At 39.8% G+C, this 23,988-nt stretch overlaps 1 protein-coding gene across 2 annotated transcripts; it reads right to left on the bottom strand.

Annotated features, from left to right (window-relative positions):
* Nucleotides 1–624: 624 nt before the first annotated feature.
* On the bottom strand, nucleotides 625–23,515 carry KDSR (3-ketodihydrosphingosine reductase). 2 transcript variants are annotated; one of them, XM_052697631.1, is made up of 10 exons: nucleotides 23,349–23,512; nucleotides 17,727–17,816; nucleotides 17,271–17,327; nucleotides 13,812–13,877; nucleotides 13,529–13,624; nucleotides 12,009–12,200; nucleotides 10,901–10,984; nucleotides 8,122–8,205; nucleotides 6,193–6,294; nucleotides 625–5,852 (listed from the first exon to the last, which is right to left on the bottom strand). In XM_052697631.1, exons 1-10 carry the CDS (start codon nucleotides 23,454–23,456, stop codon nucleotides 5,733–5,735), a joined length of 999 nt encoding a protein of 332 aa, XP_052553591.1. In that variant the 5' UTR covers nucleotides 23,457–23,512; the 3' UTR covers nucleotides 625–5,732. The 2 variants fall into 2 exon arrangements, with proteins under 2 accessions (XP_052553591.1, XP_052553592.1); XM_052697632.1 differs by lacking the exon at nucleotides 13,529–13,624 and having other exon boundaries at nucleotides 23,349–23,515.
* Nucleotides 23,516–23,988: the final 473 nt, after the last annotated feature.

Genomic DNA, 23,988 nt, shown 5'->3' on the forward strand with positions numbered 1-23,988 from the left:
TTAACTGGAACAAATGAGCACTTCTTCAGAGCACATTCCTGAAACAGGAGATTGTCTTTCATCCTCCCGGTCTTACAAATGCTACAGGTGTGGAGTGGATCCTTCTTGCCTGAAGTGCTTGCAAAGCACAGAATGCTACTGTAAGAAGTTTGAAGCCTGCTCAACCTACAATTAGGGTTTACTTCATGGAGCCTTAATTGTGCTTTCCAGGAAGGGCAGCAGCACGAGACGCTTAGATAGCATCCAGCAGATCCAAATAGCAAACAGCTCCTGACTTTCAGCTCCTTTTACTGTACTTATCCCTCAGCCACCCTTCCTTCAAGATTAAAGGCAAGAGGGAGACAGAATGGCTGCGCCCACCTCAAGCTGACAGGCACCATGAGCACCTGTGGAAAACCTCCTCCTTGACACCTGCCCTTCATACACAGCAGCAGGGTCTTGTCTTAACAGTATCAGAGCCATCCCCCCACCTGGTGCAAACTGCCAAAAACATTCTTGCCACTTCTCTTTCCACTATGGAAAGAGAATCAAAAAGCAATTTGCCCAGTCAAAACAGTAGAAGCATTTCTCCGTTTCAGCACAAAGGTTTGGGAAATGAGAAGAACGTGCCGGACAAATGGGAACTTTCATCTCATTAACTTTTTAATTACTTTTACAATTTTCTCAAAGCTTAAACAAACAAACAAAGAATTGATTATTTGATGAAATATCTTGGAAAAGAAAAAAAAAAAAAAGACCAACTCACCTCATTTTCGTTACTTTCTTCGAATCAGCTTTAAAAAGCATATTTCCCTAACAAGTAAACTGCAAGCTGCCTAAAGCATTTCCATTTCTTTTGAGACTTGTTGTTAAACACTGTTTACAGCTGTTATCTTTACAGATTTAACTCCTTACTTTTGGTCAAAGAAATTGCTTCTCAGTGCTTGGTAGCATGATAGTATTAGGCATTTTGTTTTACCCCCTTGCATTTATTTATATTTCTCTAGCAGCACAGAATGCGCTCCTAGATAGAACTAACTCAAAAGGTTTAAAATTAACTTGGGGATTTCCCCCTCAGCTGAAAACAATCTTGTTTTCAGCTTTGAAAAATAAAATCTCAGACTGCCTTGGTGGCACTGCACCATGAAGCAGGTTTGATGCTATAATCCTCATTCAGGATTCCACCAAAAACAAGACTTCCCAAGCTAGCTTTTGCTCTTCTTTTTCCCTTTCAACTCTGACAAGCAATATTTGGATTAAAAAAACACCACCACTTTATTTCTGTGCAAGCTTCTGTTCAAGAAGCAAATAGCATTATTTCACCTCCTCCCAGCCCACAACATGCAGATGACCAAAGTCTTCTTTCACCACTTTAGGGCATTGGGGTTGAAAAGCAAGGAAATAAAAGAGGATGGGAGGTGTGGCTCCAAAGGAGACACCTCATTTAAAAGGTTCTGGTCTCATGAGAGTCTCCCCCAAGTGACAGAGGAAAGCAAGCGACTGAAGGTTTTGCTGTCAGCTCTGGAAGGACACCCACCTACTTGAGTGTGCCTGGTACTATCCCTGTGTAAAAGCAAACCAAAAAACAACCCTACCCAGGTAGTTTAGCCTCTTAGCTGAAATCAGTTTTTGATTGCTGTTTTATTTAATTTTTAAAAAATGCTATGTATTTTTGTTTCAAAAAACGCCTACAGGAATGAAGAGCAATCTACTTTGCCTGCTAATTCTACTGAAAAGGAAAAACATCAGCAGCTCCCAATGCAATATGGCTGCCTCCTGTTACAAAACTTCTCATTACCTAACGAACACCCTCAGCTCCTTAGGCCCCCTCAGCTTTAAAACATTTTACATAGCATACCTCCCTTTACCCATTATTGATTTTGGAGGATAAATCAGCAAGAATGGCTTTCTGAAAGACTGAATTTCTGTGATCCTGGATTTGACAGTAGCCATCTTCAGGGTATTTCCCCATGACTAGTATTATCTTGGAGTTAGCCTTTCTCTCAAGCTGAAAGATAGTACAATAATTTTATATACAGGATCATGTTCAACTGTGTCTCAGAAAGACAGCCACCCTAACCTTGTTCATTCCTGTTCTTTCCCACTAGAAAGAACGAGCACCGCTTGGCTCATCAGAATTCACGGTCGCTTCCAGAAAGCACAAGTACTAGTTAAGTTCTGGAAGCAATCCTACAATAAAAGCAGATCTTATCAATTTAATGCCACTTTCCAATATCAATTTAGTGTCATACCTATGTTTGATGACACACTACTGAATGGAGCGCCGTACATCTTCCCCCATTTGCTGCACTCCTCTGCCTGGGCTGCCAAAGCAAAGGGGAGATGTATTGCCCCCCCGCTCTTCTACCAAATTAACAGGATCCTGCTGAATTAATCCCAGATTAAAAAAAGAAAACCGCCAAGCCTTGCAAATGAAGGCACCTACTGCTCTTCATCCCTTCAAAGAACTTCAGAGCTACACGTTTTGTTGATCCTCCGTTTATTTTGAGAAATATAAAATCTGAAAACTAGTTTACAGTTCTGGCACAAAATAGATGAAGCAATAAGCACAATTTTTATTTTTTTTTTTTTAAACAAATGGTACTATGTATTTTTACCACTTAAAAGTGCCTCAAGTTTTTCACAGCAAATAAAGTTTACCTATATCTTTTGTCTTAGTAAAATATTAAATCCATTTAAATTGCACATGAACACCTTGGTAAAGTTATAATAAATCTGTGTTTAAAGCAGACGGTCATTAGAAACTACACAGAATAGAGAAGACTATCAAAGTCCAAAGTGACTCTTAAAGACTGACCAGGAAAACAAGAGACAAGACACTGCCTGATATGGCACAAGTGATTAAATTACTGACAGCTTTACAAAATGGTAGTTGCATCTATTTGAAGTTCCTCGTGGATTTAATACACTGCTAAAATGCTTCGATGCAGAGGTTCTGTAACATTTAAAGTAGCAAAAAAAAAAAAAAATATATATATATATATATATATGTATTTTTTACTCAAACATTATTCCACAAGATTACAAGGCATCTCCTTCACTTAATATTGGACCTTAAAATGAGTATGATCGTAGATTTAGAACGGAGATAAGAAAAAGTTTACATTAAAGGCTGCTGCATTTGACAACATACTCCATTTTGACAGTAAAACAGCTGGAAAGTTTATCAGTTAAAATGAACCATACGAATGTGCAACAACAGAAGCTGGAACATTCAGAAAGATTATTCTTGTTTCTTTTCAAAGTTTGCCTGCTTCACATTTCTAGAATTGCTGAGGGGATGCAACCTACAATTTTACAGCCAATACAACTTCTTGCAATATGGAAAAACAGGTGTGAACTGAAGCACCTTTACCTCAGGGCCCTAACTTTCACCCAGTATTCCTCTTCACAAACAGTCCTGCTGAACTACAATCAGTCATTATTTGGAGCATTCTTCAGTCAAGATTTTCAGAAAAGTGACTGGTGATTTAAGATGCCCAACCCGAAATATTCTTAAGAGGCCCAGTTATCAGAGTACGTGCACTCTAATCTTCTGAATTATTTCTTAAATGCAAGCCTTTTAATATCCCAAGTTGAAGATCCTATAAAATTCAAGTATCTGAAGTCTTATTGGTTTCAAGACTTGACCTTCAAAGCTTGTGTTGCTCTAAAGTCATTTGCAGAAGCAAATGTCTTCCAAACTACCGCATAACCAATTCACCCACTTTGGTATCATTTTGCAAATGATCAAAGGAATGTTTGATTTTTGCACCAGGATAACAACTAACGTAGATAACTGGGTCCAAATAGCATTGCTATGTTGCTTTAAGAAACATGGCAATATTGACAATGTATGAGAAATGCTCCACTATGTGTCATTCACATTAAGCAGCACAGAAAACACAAATGCAGACTAGATTTCTCTGCACTGATGCCCAGCTGACTAAAAAATGCAGGAATATAGTGTACTCTCAAAATTAATTGTATAATATAGGCATGCACAACTTTACATATCTAAAGAAAATCAAGAGGCAGGACCTAAAACACAGGCTTTAGGAAGTATTCTGCAATGCCTTAACGTTTGCAATCCAATGAAATTCTAACCACTGTGAATGAGAGCACCAGTGTGACTCCTCCAAATACATTTGTAAAACAGACATTAAAGCAAGTTTAGCCTACGTGAACAAAAGTTTTTGAAGTGATCAACTGAAATCAGAGGGAGAACAACCAAGTTACATTTCTAAGACTTTCCCCTGTTAACCACCTATTCTTTCTCATCTCAGCTTAATTGAATACCTGTTCTTAAATAGGTATACAGAACATCTTAAAAACAATCAATTTTGCTTGCTTTGCTCTTAAATACTACTTTCAAGGAAGTGAAAACGCCAAGTCTTAACAGTAGTTTTAGGTTCAGAGTACTGACTGAAAACGGCAGATCTGACATTTACAACACACTGGCGCTAATAAATACAAAATACACAGCTTTTGGGAAAAAAAGCTCACAAGGCACTTGCTATAGTGGTCCATTAAATAAACAGTGTATATAGTGCACCCTTAAAACATCACTGTTATGCATCAAGCTTTTCCAGTGTTAAACTTGCAATTTATTAGAAAAAAAACATTGTGTTCTGTGTATTCTGAAGCAGTTATGGAGCAGTCTTGATTCATATATAATGTAAATCAAGCAAATGAGGAGAGGGACAGAGGAGGGAATTTAAATAATTTCTTGTTGTGTTAGAAGTTTTTCTGTGTAACAAACAAATTAAGCACAGATACCATTCTGATTCTCCTCCCTGTCCCCTGTCCCAAAAGCTACATTCCTGCTACCTTAAGAGCCCAGTGTCCGAGTCTATCATCAACTACTGGCGTGGCTCATCATTTGTGGCTTTGAAAAATAATGTGCATGACAGTAGCATGAAGCTACTTCCCCTTCCAGAGCAAAAACTGGCAGATAAGAAGAGTGTACAACTTTGACAAATACTTTTCCAATGATTTAAAATGTTGAAAGACATAATCACTCTTGAAAATGGTTTGATTTTTTTTTTTGTTCACAGCATACTTCAAGGGCCAGTTACACCTCCTAGCATTTCTCTGTAGGAATGGGTTCTTCATCTCCCTTTAGAAAGTATGCATACATTAAGTCATACTTTTTAATTACTCCCAGACTGAGAAACCTTAGATTAACCAAAAAAAAAAATGCATCTGTCATCTTGAGGTTTCCACAAGTGTGTGCTGAACAGAATAAAGAAAGCTGTCTTTGACTGAAATATCTGTAGATTGGCCATCAAAGGAAAAGTTAACATTCCAAATTAAAAACAGTCCCAAAACATTAGCAAGAGTACTGACTTGTTCAGGGGACTTTAATCTACTTCAGCCCAGTCTGTCATGGTATAGTTATTTTTTTTCCACATAAGCACCAAAGTGAGAAAACTTAAGCATTTGTCCAGAATTACCACACATGGTCCATTCTCACGTTCTACCCTACAGATGACTTACATGTTCCCAAATTCTCTCCAGCTCAAATCACCAAAGGAAAAAAAAAAAAAAAAAGCTAATCCTCAATCTCTCTTTTGCATAGCTTGGCATTTTCTGGAGTTAAGCTTCTGTTTTCTTTCATTGCTTTTGAGAGGACTCATCTATCACATAACCAAGTACCTTCAGTCTACATCCTTCAACAGAGAAGCTGAGTCCCACTTGAGCAGCAAGCTGTCCAGGACTGTTTGACATTCTTCTTTCAATTCAATTCAAGATTATTCAGTCTTATCTGTGTTTTCAGATTTTTCTCTTTGCATCATGCAGCGTCGAACTATGCTGTCAAAGCTTCCTAGGTAAAAGAGGCCAATGATGCGAAAAATGCCCATGCAAACAACCTGGAAACAGAGAAACATCTTTCAATTCACTTATGATCCTGGATTGTAGCGCGTTATTTACTCATGAAGTAAAAGTTCCATACAGGTAATGTAATCAAGAAAAAAAAAAACATATGAAGACATTCTTAACTATGTTCCAGTCCGGGACTGAGCAGTGTGTAGTTATCTCTGCTTTCTTGCCACATTGCTGCTTCAGCTCAAGAACATTGCTCCAGTTTCCTAAATCCAAGCCTCCACGGTATTGACAGCTACTTGATGAAAAAATAATCAATGTTTGCATAACGTTCTACATATTTTAAACTACAAGGAATTGTGACTATGAGGCCTTTGCAAACCTTACCTGCTGAAGACCTTCAGTGATAGAAGTGACTGGTGACATTCCACTTGTCAATATTGATAGCATGTAACCATCTGATCCAACAAAGCTGTTAAAGTTCCCTTGCTGAATGGAAGGAAAACAGTAATTAAGGAAAATGTAATTTACCCAGTTGTGGCAAAACATGACATGCCTTAATTTTACAGCTATTTATAATAATCATACTTAATTTCATGTCACTATGAATGAATACCTCAATGTAAAAAATATGACCACAATTAAGAGCCTATGTTTTAAGAAGTATTTTGTACCATACAGCAACATTCTGGAAGACACTCCCTAAAAATAGAGGTGTGATAGATTTCTAAGAATTTCTTTGTATGCTAGAAAGGCTCTATGTTTCTTCTTGAACTATGCCTACTGATAGAGAAAATGCACAACATTCTCCCTGTGAACACGTTTCAGAGAGAATTACACCCTATTTCTGTCAGATCACCAATCACTGCTGTACTCAAAGAATAAAATACTGCTAAACTTTTTTTTTTTTTCCCCAAATCAGGTTACTACTGTGTGAGACTTATTGGAGGAGGTGTCCTTCAAACACTGTGCAAAAGGTTCACCTTCACTTATATCAACGGCTTTGATTGGCTGTCCTCAAAACTGCCAAATACACTGCATACTAAGAGATTCAACTAACAGCAGAAGGGGAGGCTCCCCAGGAGAAAAAGGTGTGGATTTTTTTTTTTGGGGGGGACTACTCATCAGAAAAGACTGCAACTCTGTAACTCTGACTCCTGGGCTTCTCCCACTTCATTTATTTTTTTCTCCTAGCAGGTTATGCTGGAAAACAGGCTTCCTGACACAATGCACGATGACTGTGGAGCGCAGAAGTGAAAGGGGAGTGGAGGGGTGTTCCTGAATCACAATTATCTATTTAGAGCAGTAGAGGAGATGATATGTGAGTGAAGTACTACCCAACACACACCTGAGAGAACTGAGTTCCTACAGTCCAAGAACGACCTTTTAGTTTCAATTTTAGTCTCTCAGCTGAGGGTTTGACGGCATAAAGACCACACCTCAACTAATAGACCACCGCTGGAAGGAACGGAATAAAAAGATCAGATGCTTACGATTGGAAACCGGATTGGTTGTCCTTAACTACCAGTGCAGAATACCACGTGAGGACATACTGCATTTTGAAACTCACCACCCCAAATCCAGGCGTGGCTTTGCACTTATCTGCTGCATTTGTGAAGCTATTGTGAAAGTTGCTCAAAACCTTGTTAAAAGTATTGTAATGTAGAATTGTAAAATAATAACAGACAGGATTCAATTGCTGTACTCTAAGGATATTAAATTCCAGTTTTATTTCCACCTCAGAATGTCCTTGCTGTTTGCTTCTTATTTTGTTAAGAGGCAATCTTCAGCACAAATCTCTACAATTCCTAAAAATGCAATGCTCCTTTATAACTAAGAATATCTTACTGTATTCTAATCACTCATAAATCAGATACTTTAGACATTTATAGCCAAAAAGGCTAGACATCTTCCATTTATTTTAAAATCATTTTGATCTAAGCTCATATTCAAGAAAAATTAGACTGTCAAAGAAGCTTTTGAGGTTAGACAAATGGTATTTGATACATAAAAAGCCAATATAGTTCAGTGCTTTGAAACACAGCCATAACCTGCTTTTGAGACATTGTATCATCCCAAGGCAGCCTTTTATTCTAAAGGACAACTTTGGATACATTTTAGTTCAAAAAGATGGCACAAAATCATTTGTAGGCACAGCCGCAAAAGAGGAATAGAAAGAAACTTCCTGCTCAAACTAAGGAGAGACCACCACTTCTTGTAAATTGATCTTATTTTTAGCTCAATCATGCTCTTAAGCATTACAAGCCATCTTGGTCTCTCCTTTGAAGGTCATACTTTAAGAAATGATTTACTTACTATGGCATCTTTGACTATAACTCTGGCCACTTGTTCCGCTTGGCAAACAGATGAGGTTTCAGAAATGAGCTTTGTCTCTAAGGGCTTTAATAGAAAAATGTCATTAGAATTTGGACTCAGAACACACAGGAAAGAAAACACGAAGGACAAATTTTGGTTTTGGGTCTTTCAGTGCAGGTGGTGGTGCTGCTTATAAGTGGTACCGTTCTGTCACTTAAAACATCCGCTGAAAAGAAAAAGCACCTTCACAAGTAGCAGTTTTACAAGGAGAGCTGCCAGCTTCTAGGCAGTACTTTCCCCCTTGGAATTTATTACCAACAAAAAAGGAGATGGTGTTCTTTCCAAGTATTTGATTTTCAGAAGGCAGAAAAATGCTTAAGCTATGTCTCCTCAATGCCTCCATTTTTTCTTTTAATGAATTAAATAATTAAATGCCTTATGAATTTGTTTTGTGAGATTTTGCTTAATTTTTTTTTGTTTGTTTCTCAAACACCACACAGGATACCCACCAAAATCCAACACTGTATTTCACTTTGTGTTTCAGAGCATTTATGTCATTTTACCTTACTAGAAGAAAGCAGCCACAGCAATTTGATCAGTCACAATTTCTTTTACAAAAATAAGTCTGATCTGTTTTAAGAGCAAGCAGTAAAAAGGTTTGAGAAGTATTCAGAAGCTTGTTTGTCATTTATTTGCTTCTATAATGCTGGAGCTAAATGCATGGCAAGCTGTTTGAATGATAAATATATGAAGATAAATGGTTCTGTTGATAAAGAACAAACTGCGCTAAATTAGGAATAGAAGAGTGGTTACAAGTAATTTGTTACAGAGAAGAATTGAATTAGATTTAATGAAGTTGAATGGAAGCATTCAAACTTAGTCAAATACTTAGTATCCATAAAGCATTTTAAGATTAATCCTTTGAAACACACACACTTCTTGAAAATCCCACACTTCTAGGGAAGAAAATTACAGGCTTCTCTCTCAATTTCAATCTTTAGTATCTGTGAAATTGTGAATCCCCATGTGCTGACCAGGCTCACTGGTTTATTTTTTAAACATGTATTGAGAAAAAAAAAAAAAAAAAAGTCAGTGTCTTTGGCAGAGGAAATCACACACAAACACCTTTCACCTGCTTTCCTACGGTGGTATGGCCTGTGTCACTACATCTCCATTTCATAACCCATGCAAAGTTTAATTCACTGGCCAGTGTCGACAAAATCCACGAGAGATACAGATGTCGAAAATCCACTACAGTACTTGAAGTTTTGGAAAAATCAGCAGCTATTCGAGGGCGTCTCACTAAAGTTAATGACATGCTGAGAAAAAGGCAGGCAGAGCTCAACCATCAAATACTCCATCTGATTAGCCAGTCAAAGCACTGTTACGATTTGTCACGCAGTTATCTCAGAAAAAGAGCTTAGTGATTAAACACAAGGAAGAAGCATCCTTGCAGCTGACTTTTTTGCTTAAACTAACTATGAGCGATGATTACAGAATAAAACAGCTTAGCCTTAATGAGATGCAAACCACAGAAACAGATGTTCTAAACTCAGCAGTACTAAATAAATGCAACCAAAATGAATGACATTCTGAACTGTTAAATGACAGAATATTGCAGTGATTTAAGGTATCAAGGTAGTCACACAACAAAAAGACTTCATGTGTGCTAAAACGATGCATAAACGTGTTTAAAAGACAATGCCTTTTTGATATAAAAAAAGTCATATATATATACACATCACTGATTCCCCTTAAACAGAAATCTGAGATCAACAGAACGTTTTGCTGGAGAGTATATTTCCCCGCAGCAGGCTATTATGAAGAAAAGACAAAGAATGTGCAAACTACACAAGTATCTGCAGATGTGTAATTCTTTATGTGGATGTGTGGAAGTATGTTTAATACAGAAGATCTATTACCAAGAAGTTACAAAGAATTGTGTTACACAGTCCCTACTGATTCCTACAGAAAGGGTGAAAGACAAAGCAAAACTTAACCTCAATTTCCTATTACACATTATATTAGATGAAGCATCTTAAACGTGGCTAATCTACAGATACCACTGCATGGTTAGCAGACACATCAGCGTAAACAGGGGCTCAAAAGTAGCACTGCCAGCACCCTTTTTTGATATTCCATTTTATGCACAGGAATTTGCCAAGTGATGAGAAGCAACTAAATTTCTGAAGGTCAAAACCTGCTTTAAGCTAAGCTAAATGAAAAAGGCAACCACTGATACACCTCTCTGAAAAAGCAGTAGTGCCAAACAGAATGACAAAGCTTCCTTTCTACGTTAATAGTGGTTGTTCTTGCATATAAAATTGTGCCCTAACACGTATTCACATAGAACAGTTGGTTTGCACATCTCAGTGAAGAACTGGAGTTTTCCTTTCATCTGCCAGGACCATCCTAACAGCACAATATCAAAAGGTGAAAAAAAGGTACACTATTGTGGCTCATCAAGCTTTTATATCAAAACAAGTTACAGTGGCTTTAGTTTGCTATTTTGCAACATTCAGATTGCATGCAGAAAAGCTTATTAGTGTTTCAGCTATTAAAGTTAAGCAGTTCTTCCATTTAAAGCCAGAGTAAACTACACTGGACAGTGAAGTTGATAAAAACCAAAGTGTTTGATCATTTTAAACATTTTAATATGCACTGTTTCGAGAAGTACTACAGAAGTGAATGATACCTGAAATGCACTGTTTATTATAAAGTATACCTTTTCAACCATTTACCTTTATAACCATTACAGTGTTGCTGAAGGATGATTTACCTTTGTTTTACTTTCTTCTGCAAAGCCTGGTGTGTCAGTATCTGGAGGATAGGCCACTGTTACATAGATATTATAAGGCTTGACCTGCAGTTCACAAAAAAAGAAGTGTTATCTTATGAGAGAAATGTAAAGGCTGTCAGTAATAATTTTGTTAATTTCTCTTAAATTCACGCTTGCTTTATTTCTTCAGATTGCTTGTGGTGATAAATCATCCACGCGCTGAACACCTGTAAGACTCGGAGCTTTGTCAAATGGGGAAGAAAACACAGATTTTAAAGATATGGTTGTGTTGCCTTGTTTGGTAAACACCTTTAAGAATTCAACAAAAAAATATATCACCAGTTTGAAGACAGACTCAGCAGTCTCACTGCTCTGCAGGCCACAACCCTGTAATCCTGACCAACACCATCCACTACACTGAAGGAAAACAACAGTAATCATGCAAGGTCTAGAACCAAACAGATTAAGGAAAATCACTTCCCAATCAATTTTACCTGTCTTACTGCAGTGACATGCTTCCAAGCCTCATCTTATCAAATAATGAAAACAGTGTTGTTTTCGCTTTTTGTCTCAACTTAAACGTAGGCTTAGAACACTGCAATATATAAAGCTCACATATACCAATGTCTAGAAGAGAGAACCACTTCGAACAGAGGATTTGGTTATTAATTCAAGCTTACAAGTTTTACTGTCTCATATGGCTCACATACCATTCATTTAGCATTGCCTTGCAATCTGCTTGGGAATCACAGGCCTACACACCAACCCCTCACATAACCATGAGATCTTCAATACCATTCTGCTTAAAATTCAAGTCCCTTTCATTAAAATAGAAGATATTTAGACATAAGATAAATAGAACATATAAGTTCGTATGCGGTCATCTTCAGTTCTAGAAACAAACTAAGTTTCTTCTCTCTTGTGCAATTGAAAGCTTAGTTTCCACAGTCCTGCACAGAGCAATATGATTGTACTGCTCCCAAAGAAGCATCAACGCAACAGGTATCAGCAGAGCTGCACAAGACTACTGAAATAAAAACGTGCTTAGCAGCTAGTGAAAATATATGTTCTTGTTTACAAGCAAGAATACTTCAATCATTTCACACACCTCCATTTGCAGGGCTTCGGCCAATCCTCGAAGAGCAAACTTGGTTGGAGAATAGGCTGTATAACCAAAAAGGCCCAACTGCCCAGCCTGAGATGATACAAACACAATCCTTCCCATCCGCCGTTCTTTCATGGTAGAGATCACTGCACGACTCGGGTAAACACTACCCAGATAATTGACTGCCATTAATCTCTGTAAAAAAGGATATTGAAATGGTATCTGAGTCACAGATTCAGAATTCTTCAGATGCTTAGTATTATTTCTCAAAAATCCCTACTGAGGCTTGCTTTAACATCAAACTCCACTAGATTTCTATTTCTATCAGCTAGCAAAGTAAACAATTGTTTTCTCCTGTATTAGTTTCATAAACCATTCTATAGCTAAGAATCTCACCATAAGATAAAAAAGAAAATGCACTGCATATACAAGTGTTAATGGCATTCAGGATACTGATAATGTGAATTACTATGGCCTTCACAAAGAAAAAAGGGTAAATTACAAAAAACTGACTTGAACAGTGTCTAGAAAGCAATGCGTTTATACACAATGTACAAAAACATACTGAAATGAAAGTTTAAAGGGCTTCCTAAAAAAGAAGCAGAAAAAAATAAATCCTTGTACATATGCACAAGCTCTCATTGTAGACAAGTAAGATGAATTTTTCTGTTTCATTCTCCTGAGGACCTGGAGTCTCCTCCTCTGGAGATGTTCAAGACCTGCCTGGATTGTGTGATCTGGTGTAGGGAACTTGCTTTGGCAGGGAGGTTGGACTTGATGATCTCTGGAAGACCCTTCCAACCCCTACAATTCTGTGATTCTGTGACCTAAAACACAACTGGTGGCCTGTACAAACAACAAAACAGATTATTTACACTTACTGTTACACTTACTATAATATTATGCCTATTTAGTATCAAGCCTAATTAGCATTTTCACGTGGCTCAGTGATGAGGTGGGAATCAAAGTAACCAAAAAGAAGAGAGGATGTTTTTGTTTTTTTAAATATACATTTTGGTTTGGGCTTTATTGTTGTTTTATTGTTTGTTTTTGTGTTGTTTTTTGGTTTTTTTTTTTTTTTTTTTTTTTCCTTCCCATCAAGCTGCATAAAGTTACTAACAATTTGTGCACCTCAGAGTTGAATGCTGGCAAGATGGATTCCTCTTAAACAGATTCAAAATACGGGAAAAAAGACCCACACATCTTCACCAGGAAAAAAAGAGACCATATGAAATTCAGTGTCTTTCACTGAATAAATAAAAGCACATATCAACCTTCCTTGCCATCTTGAGGTCCTTCCCTATCCCAGGTGCAAAATTCACTGTTCTGAACTATCCATGGACCAATAATCAGGTTAAAAAAAATAAGTTGCAATCCTTGCAAATCTATAAATGCATACAAAAACCATCACTAATGAAATATATGGCTACTTATACAGTCTGGAAAGATACAGTAAAATAATCTATTCCTTATAACAGGGGAATGACTAATTACTTGCAATGAAATAAAGCATGATCACTCACTTCAAAAGAATTCACTTCAATATCCTCAAATTTTCCTGTAACTGATGTTCCTGCACAGTTTACAAGCAGGTCAACTGGCCCCAGCTTTTCCTGAGCCTGCAAGAGGACAGAAGTTAAGCTCTCTAGCAGGAAAAAGCATTCATATAGTACAGTGCCATTATAAGTTATGTTACCACTTGGAACACATCACACAGAAATGACATTTATATATATATATACACACACATGTATACACACACACACACACACACACACACACACACAGGTAAAACAGTTGCCTCACCTGTTTTAGAACATTCTCCACCTGTTCATAGTCTTTAGATACATCAACAGAAATACATAGCACAACCTAGAAAAGGAAAATGAAAGAAATTTTATAATTTAAGTCCAAGAATGGTTGGTCCCAAGCCTTACAAAAGAAACTGCACACTGCTTAATTAGGTCATATGAGGGACAAAATTAGAAAAAAATCAAGACTAAGAACTGATTAGTGGCACAGTGCTACATATGCCTAAAACGTGATTTAACATTTACTCCTTGTCCAGGAACAAGAGATTATGGATTTAGTTTGAATGACACAAGAAAATGAAAATAGACACTGGCCCATGGGAGGATATGTAAATAAATAACAAAAATTAAAAGAGAGACAGCAATTGCCTTAAGTTTTGTTGCAGCTGGAAGTTAGGTATTGCTTTTCTTTAAAAGTGCTGGTTACATTTAGCAACATCATCTCAGAATCTAAGTTTTGGAGACATCGTCCAGTCAACTTCCAGCCAAAGGAAGCACTGACTTTGGGGTATCACCAACTCTAAGATCACAGCCAACTCCAACTTGGCCAGGGATTTACAAAGAGACTATCCTCTCTGCTAAACAATCAGCAACATTCAGGGGCAACTCAGTATCTTGAAATGAGAAGCAATCACATACCATAATAAAAGTAGAGACTGCTACATTCTCATCCCGATTTCTACGCCTTACTTTACTTTGTTCAATTCATTTAAAGCTGGTTTCAGGTGAAATAAAGTCATCGCCAGTTTCTAACGAGTGTCATCAGGGTCACTTGTCATGAAGCATGCCAACAAAAATGAAGAAAAGCTTACCAAAGTGTAACTAACTGCTTTGGCAGCCAGTCATTTGTCAGTTTTGCCTCTGGTCAGACTGCAACACTTCCCAGCTACATAAACAGAATCTGCTTGCCATTCCTGTGCAGCAGGTTGGCTATTCCTGCCTTCCAGCACTGTGCATAGCTGGACGTCAGAGTAATCTTGTGGTGCAAGTTATTGGTTGGCCAGCAAGCATCTCCCCTCAGGGCATTTGTAGATTTTAGAAATATTTATCTTTACCGTAAGTTTGAGAACAACAATAACAGCTGAGCTAAGATAACACTGATTTACTATCTGGATGCCTTCACAAGATCAGCAAGGTTAAAAAAAAAAATAATCACAGTTCCATATGAAAATTGGACATCGGGCCACAGATCAGTTAATCATACTGTGAACAATATACTCAGGAACTAGCAATGCTTGTATTGGCTAACACCACGTTATACAATTCATCTTTTTGCTTCTATTATTGTATTTCCTTTCTGCTACATTAAGTTGATTATCTCCAGTCCAGAGCATGCACTGTGAATGTGGTCCTAATAAACAGATTATGCTGCCAGGAAGTCCAATATCCTCATTCCAGTTCCTCACGTTTTGTTCTAATAGAGCATTGTCTGATCATTCCTGAAGCATTTATTTCTCAATAAAAGCTAAATTCCACTCCCAGCGAAGTAGCTAGGAATATTCCATACTAGGAAAGGGGTTTTTAAAAATTTCCAAAAAAAAAAAAAAAATCATGGGCAAGTATTTCATTCCACTGCACACCTTTATTTGTACAGGCTGCACTGTCAACATTCTAAATAAATCACATATAAATGTCTTTCAGAGAAAACACGCCAAATCAAACACCTAAAGGTATATAGACACCACAATCCTGGTTCTCAATGCTACTTAGTATTACATATACATACGTGAGCAGAATGCATACAGCATATAATCAGGTAAAAACTGGTATTTCCTCTGGATTTTTGCTCCCTAGCTTGACATCTTGCAAATGTAACAGCCTCTGTAGTCTGCCAATCCATCCCAGACAACTCCATGCTTTCAGCAATCTTCTTGTACAGCCTCTGTCTGTTCAGCTGCCCTCATTTGTCAGCTTCTTATCTGCTGTTCCAGACACTCTGCTTTTTCTGTTTGTATTCTTTGAATTTAGCAGTCTTCCCTGCGACAATGACTACAACTCAACAATAGATACACGAGGGCACTCCCACTACAGCCAGTGGAAGTACAGACAAGTCTAAATTTGCTAGTGTTAAAACAATCCTGTTTAGCCCACACTGAAGCTTGTTCAGTCTTGAACTTAGTGAAATTTTAACTGAGACTCTTGAAGGTATACCTAGTATTCTTCTTCAGAAAATAAAAGTGTAAGCCCACATCTGTCAAGCTTGGACAGATTTTTAACAAGAGCATTTTGACAGTGTTTGACAAAATTCATCACAACTCTGGGAAAAGACCAGAGCATGGAACCATAGAAAGGCCTGGGTTGAAAAGGGCCACGATGATCATCTCGTTTCAGCCCCCCGCTATGTGCAGGGTTGTCAACCAAGCAGCTAAAGGAAAACTGTTACCGGGATTTATTTGTTTTAAAAGGGGACAAAACGTTGCTCCTCCTCACCTCACATGATTAATATTTCAAAATAAATTTGATCTGAGTAAGACAACGTGCACAGAAAGATCACCTTGAGCCATTTGACAGGAATGAGCAAAGACAGAATCAGAGTTTGCTTGATATCTTCATTTATATCAGCTAGTACTAGCATTATTGTACCACAGTACTACTGTATTATAGTACTAGCTCCCCAGTGTTCATCTTCCTCCATTGCTTCTTTTCAAGAGAATATCAAACTTCCTAATTTACCAGACTAAAGAAGTGACTTATTACATCCAATAGACTCTAAATTCCTTATCACAAACAAATTGCTTGCATTTGTAACAATGAAAGTAAGAATCAGCTTCTGGAACATGAGAAAGAGGAAATCAAAGATGCAATGTTCTCAATGCTGTTTCCCTTTTCCTTTCAATTATGAGTATCAAGAAAAAAAACATGGTAATATTTCATCTCGAAATTGTGCTTTTTGAACACAGAAAGCTGCCCCTACTTTAACAGCTAGTAGTCCAGCAAGCATTAATGCATTAAAACAGTGCATTAAGCATAAGTACACTATTTATTTACTGAAGTACCTTCAGTGTTTAGAAACCTCAGTGCTTTGCCAGGGAAACAGCAATACACAGCACAACATAGGGAACAAATTCTGAAAACAAATACCTAGATTTATTCCCCATTACAATTGCTGCATTTATGATCTCTCGAAGAGAGACTTGAAAAAAGTAGGTTATTCTCCTCAATCTTGAACAATACAAACACTTATCAAGTGACAGCAAACTGCAGCTATCAAAAAAATTCTGTTACACCTACAGCCAAAGATACCAATCTTTTTCTCTGAGAAAAAAGTTAGTGTACTAACCAGGCAACATCAAATGTACCAGAGTTTGGAACATCACATATGGACAGATTGGAATTGTTTGAATTCAAGTGAGGCCTCACCTATTTGTGAGCTTGGTTTTAAAAACCAGACTACTAGAGTTATGCTGAAGTGACTATCTTGAAACACAACAGTTACAGGTAACAGTGATCTTACCTGCTTGTCATTAACAGAGTACTTTTCTATTTCCTTCTTTGTCTGTAACAGCTTGTTCTGAAATGGATAACAAGAACAGCAAAAGCAGCACATATTAGTCTTCAGTATTTCAAGAAGCCCTAGAAACTTTCTCTAAAAACAAGAACATTATCATCAGCTAATGATAACACTTTCCTATATTCATCTTAGAGATTTATGAATATACAACCAAAACATCAACTCCATGTGATAGCAACAGAAGAGTTTTAATGCAAGCCCATCACAAATCTTATGTTTGGATACACCTCTTAAAAAGGCAGCCATCTCTACCCTGAAAATACATTAATTTCAATTATTAGGACCACCTTACAGCATACAGTGAAAAAAAGAATGAGTAATTATCAATTCCCAAATTACTCCTCAGCCATACCAATTTCATTAATATAGTGTAGCCAGCAAAAATACAAATATGCTTACCTCATCTCTTGCAATCAGTGTTATGAAAGCACCTTGCTTATAACATTCAATAGCAATACATTTTCCAATTCCACTGGAGCCTCCAGTTACCTAGAAGTTATGTGAAAGTCAGTTAGTCCATTATTGTCATCCATACTCCTATACCACAATAAAAATCAAATCAAAACTCTAATAGTGTACTGAGATTCAAATATTATCCAGTGAATTATGAATACACAAGATATACAGAAGTTAGTTTTCTTACTCAGTATGAATGAAAAAACAAAATCTCACCGCCCTGTCAGGCAACTCTTTCTGCCCCAAATATCAGCTTTACCTTGGTGGTATTTCTTCATGTTTCTTTTGTCAGGCTCACTCAGACCACTCTCACTTTGATTAACTTATTTTTGAAGTACAGTAATAGTTACAAGTTTGAAATCACTATTAAGAACACAATTACATACTGCCCCTCCAAAAATTCATAAAGCGAGCAATCACAGCCAGTCTGCCAAAAACATCATGTAAACAAACACAATTTTAAAAGTTATCTTCTTTTTTATTAAATAAACATCCTTGATTTGACAGCTGATCTGCTGTAGAGCACGTCTCACAATTCGCATCTGGATACTGAACTGCCTGTGCCATCCCTCAATGCCTTTCTGTGGGGATCCCAGTTTTAAGCCTCCACAAGCCTTTCCTTCTTCCTCTAAACCATAATTCTCAGTGGTCTTCCATGCAAGCAGGAAATAACCAGTCTGACTGCAGAAAACACAAGGTGATGGCTACAGCCCCATACTAATAAACAGGTTAAAGTCACCTTAACGTCCCCTCACTGCCCTCATGAAAAATCTATTTGCAAACTCCATTTAAAACAAAACATAGATGGTGACCCAACTGCCCTTCTTGATAAAGATAAAAGCCTCTGCCTGACATGACTTCCAGGTGATTTGTTCATTTAAACCCAGTGTCTGCACATGCCTTTGGTCCTTCAATACAGAGTTGTATTTTCCTTGTATGGCAAAATTTGTTGAATCTTCTTCTAAGAGCATATCACTGAGAAAATACCGGAATGCTTTATTGATGAAGTGAGTTCTGAAACACAGGCTTAAATATTTGAAAAAGAGATTCATATTCCTCTGGAAGTTGTTACTTCTGCTCTTTGTCAAGACTTCAGAGAAAATAAGGTATCACCTCTATTTCAACTATGAGAAATGGAACACGCTGAGCCAATCAGTGGAAGAGCAAAGGCTCCCAGTCTCATCTGCACATGCCTCAGTTTTGTTTTCAGACTTACTACCTCCAAAATTCTTTCATATTCCTGGAGGCAGTAAAGTCAAAAGAGTTAGAAGTACGCTCCCATGAGTCACCAAACTCTTCTTTCTTATGAATGTCTCATCACAAACCTTCAAACAAAACAGCTCAGTACACCAAGGGTGATCGTGTAACTTCAGAAAACTTATTTTCAACATAGTCTACATTTTTTGTCTAATTTGTCTGCTGTAATGGGTCAAGAACTTACAAAGACTAACTCCAGCTTATACAGAGCTTCATAGACTTCCTCTATTAGAGAAAGTCACTTCAAATCATCTTCTAATTGACTCTTCACTACACCAACCTTTGTGGGTGACTTCAAGATGCTTGTTCTGTTCTGCAGATTATAGAATGGTCTGGGTTGAAAAGGACCACAAAGATCATCTCGTTTCAACCCCCTGCTACGTGCAGGATCTCCAATCACCAGACCAGGTTGCCCAGAGCCACATCCAGCCTGGCCTTGAATGCCTCCAGGGATGGGGCATCCACAACCTCCTTGGGCAACCTGTTCCAGTGCATCACCACCCTCTGAGTGAAAAACTTCCTCCTGCATTCTGAGTAAAGGATGAGTGTTAATGTTTGGGGACTCCAGCAGAATCTCAGCATCATTTAATTCTTCACAAGAGTTAAATTTTTTTTATTCCCAAAGCATCTTTCAAGAGTCCAATAAATCTCTAGAAGGATCAAGAGATTCAGTTTGATGTATTCAAGCAAACTTCAGTTCCACAGATGACCTTTTACAGATTTTCAGCAGCAGTTGATACATCAGCACAGGAACTAATGAACGCATGTGGAAGATTGCTCCAATTCTCACTTCTGGCACAGCACTGAGGCACAGCTGATTGCCACCTGTACAAATTGCTAAGTGTCATGAACTGGTCAACTACACCAGTGTTTGAGGAATTCTTTGAAGGTATATAGCCTCTGGATTGTCAGACAACACTAACGTTCACTTCAGAAAGACGAGGTCTGAAGTCGAGCAAGAAAAGGAAGTTTTTATTTTACAGACATACCCAAGAACGTTAGATATGGGCTCATGTCAGATAGGTCAGTGACAAAAGGCAGAATCAGTTAGCTGGGAACTTCAGTGTTTAGGTGGAAGGCTGTTACTAACACGTTGGAGGTTGTTACTAACATGCACCATGAGGTGCAGCGTAACAGTAAGGACAACTCAACGATCAATGAGTAAGTGCAATTCCAAATCACCACAACTATCATCAGAAGCAGTCAAAATGAAGACCTGATATGCTCTTTCCAGCAGGGCTTGTTAGCTTTCACTTAGCAGCAGCACAGGATGCAAGCTGGCTTCGTGCTTCTAGACAGTGCTCTAACAGCAGGTATTTAGTTCCACTGAAACAGAACATCCCTGTAACCTACTCCGATTGCCTGGTGTGCCTGACTGGACTCCAAATGACCTCCTGCTGAACCTCTTGATGCATCCAAGCCACAGGTCACAGTGCTCCCAGTGCAAGAGCTACAAAGCTGAGACACAGAGATGGGTGAACTCCTGAACACCCAGAGCCTGCTGCCGTTATCTGATGGGCTCTGCACAGAACTGCTGAAACTACTCCTAGTCGTGAGATGGCCCTTACACCTTTAGCTCAGGTATGCTGAAGCTCAACTAAGTCCAAGTGAAAGGCTCTGCTCAAACTGAAAGGAAGACAATCACAAGCAGCAAACATCCTTACATTCCTGCCATAGTTAGCACACAAAAGCAAACATACATATAAAAGCATTTTGTTTTACTACATAGCAAAACCTGATGCTCGAATCAACCTGATAGCTGCAAAGTCCTTTCTATTTAACAGTGCCCTCTGAGGTTACCAAAACACACAGCAGATACGGAACAGAAAAACCCCCCCACAAGATGAGATCAGTAATTTGGAGTTCTGTGGAGTTCCATTCCTCACTGACTAGAAGAGACTCCTGTGGTCACGATCCCTCTCTAAAGCATACCTCATGTTACACAGCAAGCACTTCCATCACAGAAGTGACTCCAGGAGAGGACAAGAGGGAAAAAAACCCCAACAACAACAACAAAAAATAACCACACATTTTCTGCCTCAGATTCCTGTCCTCATAGCTTGAACACCTAGCTATATTAACCACTACAACTGTTAGGAGCACAGAGAAACAGCCTCTACAAATGATTGACTGCGAAAAAAAATGCTGATTTAAATTGAGATTTCAACAAGTAACTGCTAGGAAACAATATACACAATTGTGTCCAAACACATCCAATGACCTTCTTTAAGAAATACTACAGGTATTCTCTTGCACACGCAAAGGAGGAATTACATATACAGATCATATAAACGGATTTTGACCTCTTCTGTGAAAACACTTCAAGGAATTCTTGGAACGGTGCTGGAGTCCTGAGTATTTTCATTAAATCTTCTGATAATCTCAGTAGCAGAGAGCACTCACTCCCATTATATGATGCAAGAATTCACATTGCACATGTGATGCGTAAAGACTCCATGAGCACAGTTTCAAATTTACAGAACTATCATCCAGTATTTTTCCTTACACAATTCACCCAAACATTTGAAATCCAAACATGCAAGTTTAACAGCATCAGGGTTATTAGCAGCACCTCTATATCCAAAAACTAAAATTCTGAAACAAATGCTCCACACTTCATTTGTTTGCATGAATGTTTTCAGAGTATAACTGAAGCCAAAGTCAAACAAGTGCTTCTCCCAGCAGCAATGCCACTGAAGCTCATCACCCACAGATTTGTAAGGTTGTCAATGGTTTGCACAAAACCATGAGAAAGGTGATGCTGATAAATACCTACAGTCTTTCTTCTATTGGTGTATCAATACAGTTAATCCTCCAGAGGGTGGTGATGCACTGGAACAGGTTGCCCAAGGAGGTTGTGGATGCTCCAACCACGGAGGCATTCAAGGCCAGGCTGGATGTGGCTGTGGGCAGCCTGGTCTGGTGGTTGGCGACCCTGCACATAGCAGGGGGTTGAAACTAGTTGGATCACTGACATCCTTTTCAACCCAGGCCATTCTATAGTCCTATGAATAGCCATTTTGAGACCTTCACTTGTGTCAAATTCAGCTTACGTGGCTAATATAATTAGCAGTAGCTGTTGTGAGGGAAGGTTTCTCCCACGAGATTATTCTTTGTCTTTTTCTATGTGAGCCAACTGAAGTGGTTCTTTGAAAACCGAAGAACCAGCAGAGTAGCTTTGAAAAAAGCGTAATGACATGAAGAAAAGACAACATTTGGGATAATCAGGTTAAAAACAAACAAGTGAACAATATTCTGGAATGGAATACACCACTTTATTGTTTATTATTTTATTTTCACGTGAGCATTGCAGAAGACCCTTATCCTGTTTCACCTTTGCTTTTACGCAGTACAGAAGGATTCCTGCTTAGCAAGCATTACTGCTGTGGGAAGAGACTCAAAGAGAGAGCCTTCACTCACGGTCTAATATCTCATGATGCTGTAAAGCCAGTTACAGTACCCAGCAATACCCACTGCACCAAGTAACTCAGGAACACTGTCGTAACTTGGACAGCTTGAAGCATGGACAGCTCTACCTGCAAAGAGCAGTCCTAAAATAGGCAGACAAAAATGCAAACAAAAAAACAAGGCACCGCAGGGAGCTAAAATATATATATATACATATATCATACATACATATATATATATATACATATCCCCAGAGCCGAGCAGCTGTCAATCCCTTCGCACCTCAAAAGTCTAACTGCTGCATTACCCCAAGCCCTGCTGTAAGGAGGGCGATCCGCAAGCAGATTCAACAAGCAAACAGCACAGCTGTCCTACGCAGAGCACACCCGGGCGAACTACAGCTAGTCCCGCCATCCGACTGAAGGAGCACCGCTGTCCCGACTCGCTCTCACGCACCCACGTGCCGCACCCGCAGGCCCCCGGCTGTCGCTCCCCATCCTGCAGCCGTCCAGCTTTCGGCGGTACGCACCTGGGGTACTGTTCAAACAAAAGCTACATTTTCCCAGATAACCCCCCCAAAAAGGCTCGCTCCTACCACGCTGATTACAGACAAGCAAAACGTTGCTCGTGGACACGGATACCCGCGCTGCGTGCCGTCTGCCCGCTTCCCTTCGAGTCAGCCCGCCCGTTTCCTCGCCCCGGCTCTCCTTTCAGCCCGCGCCTTCCCCCTCCCGCGGAGGGCCGCGCTCCAGCACCCCGGCAGACGCAGCCGGGCCTTTGCCGGGACACGGCGGCCGCGGCCTCCCCGCTCCCTCATCCCGCCCAGCCGGACCGCTCCCCCGCGGTCGGTCGGCCAGCAGCGGCCGGGATCGGGGCGGGGAGAGGCATCGCTCGACTCACCACGACGTGCGCGCCGGGCAGCTTGAGGGGCTTGGGGCTGATGAGCGGCGACACCATGTAGAGGAGAAGGACGACGGCCACGATGAAGGCGGCCGCCAGGAGCAGCATGGCTCGGGCCGGGCTTGCCGCTGGGGAGGGGGGTGGCGGGCGGTGACGCGGCCCCCGGGGCTGCGGGAGGCGCCGAGCGCGGCGCGGCCCGGCGCGGACAGCGGGAGCACAGCCGGTACCCGCCTGCGCCGCGGCGCCACGGGGCCAGAGAGGAGGAGGAGGGAGGAGGAGAAGGCGGCCGCCACTCCGCGCCCTGATTGGCCGGTGGGCGGGGCGGGCGCGGCCTCGAGCGCGGGGATTGGCCAGTGAGCCAGGGGAAGAAGCTCGCGGATTGGCCGAGGGGCGGGACGGTGCTCGGAGATTGGAGCCGCAGGCTGTTTGCGGGGTCACCGTTGGAGGCAAAGGGCGGCGGAGAAGAGAAAGTTCCTACGGAGACGATGGGGTGCGGGAGGGCGCCCCCTACGGTCCCCGCCTAGGGTGGGTGAGGCGAGGCGTGAGGTAGGCCCCGCCCCTTCTCGTCACGTGGGGCTTCCCGCCGAAAGGAGGGGGCGTGGCTCCGTGAGGAGAGGGCGTGCGGCTGAGGTGGCGTTCG

Source organism: Tympanuchus pallidicinctus, unplaced genomic scaffold (assembly GCF_026119805.1).
Source record: "Tympanuchus pallidicinctus isolate F22 unplaced genomic scaffold, pur_lepc_1.0 scaffold31, whole genome shotgun sequence".
Taxonomy (NCBI): Eukaryota; Metazoa; Chordata; class Aves; order Galliformes; family Phasianidae; genus Tympanuchus; species Tympanuchus pallidicinctus.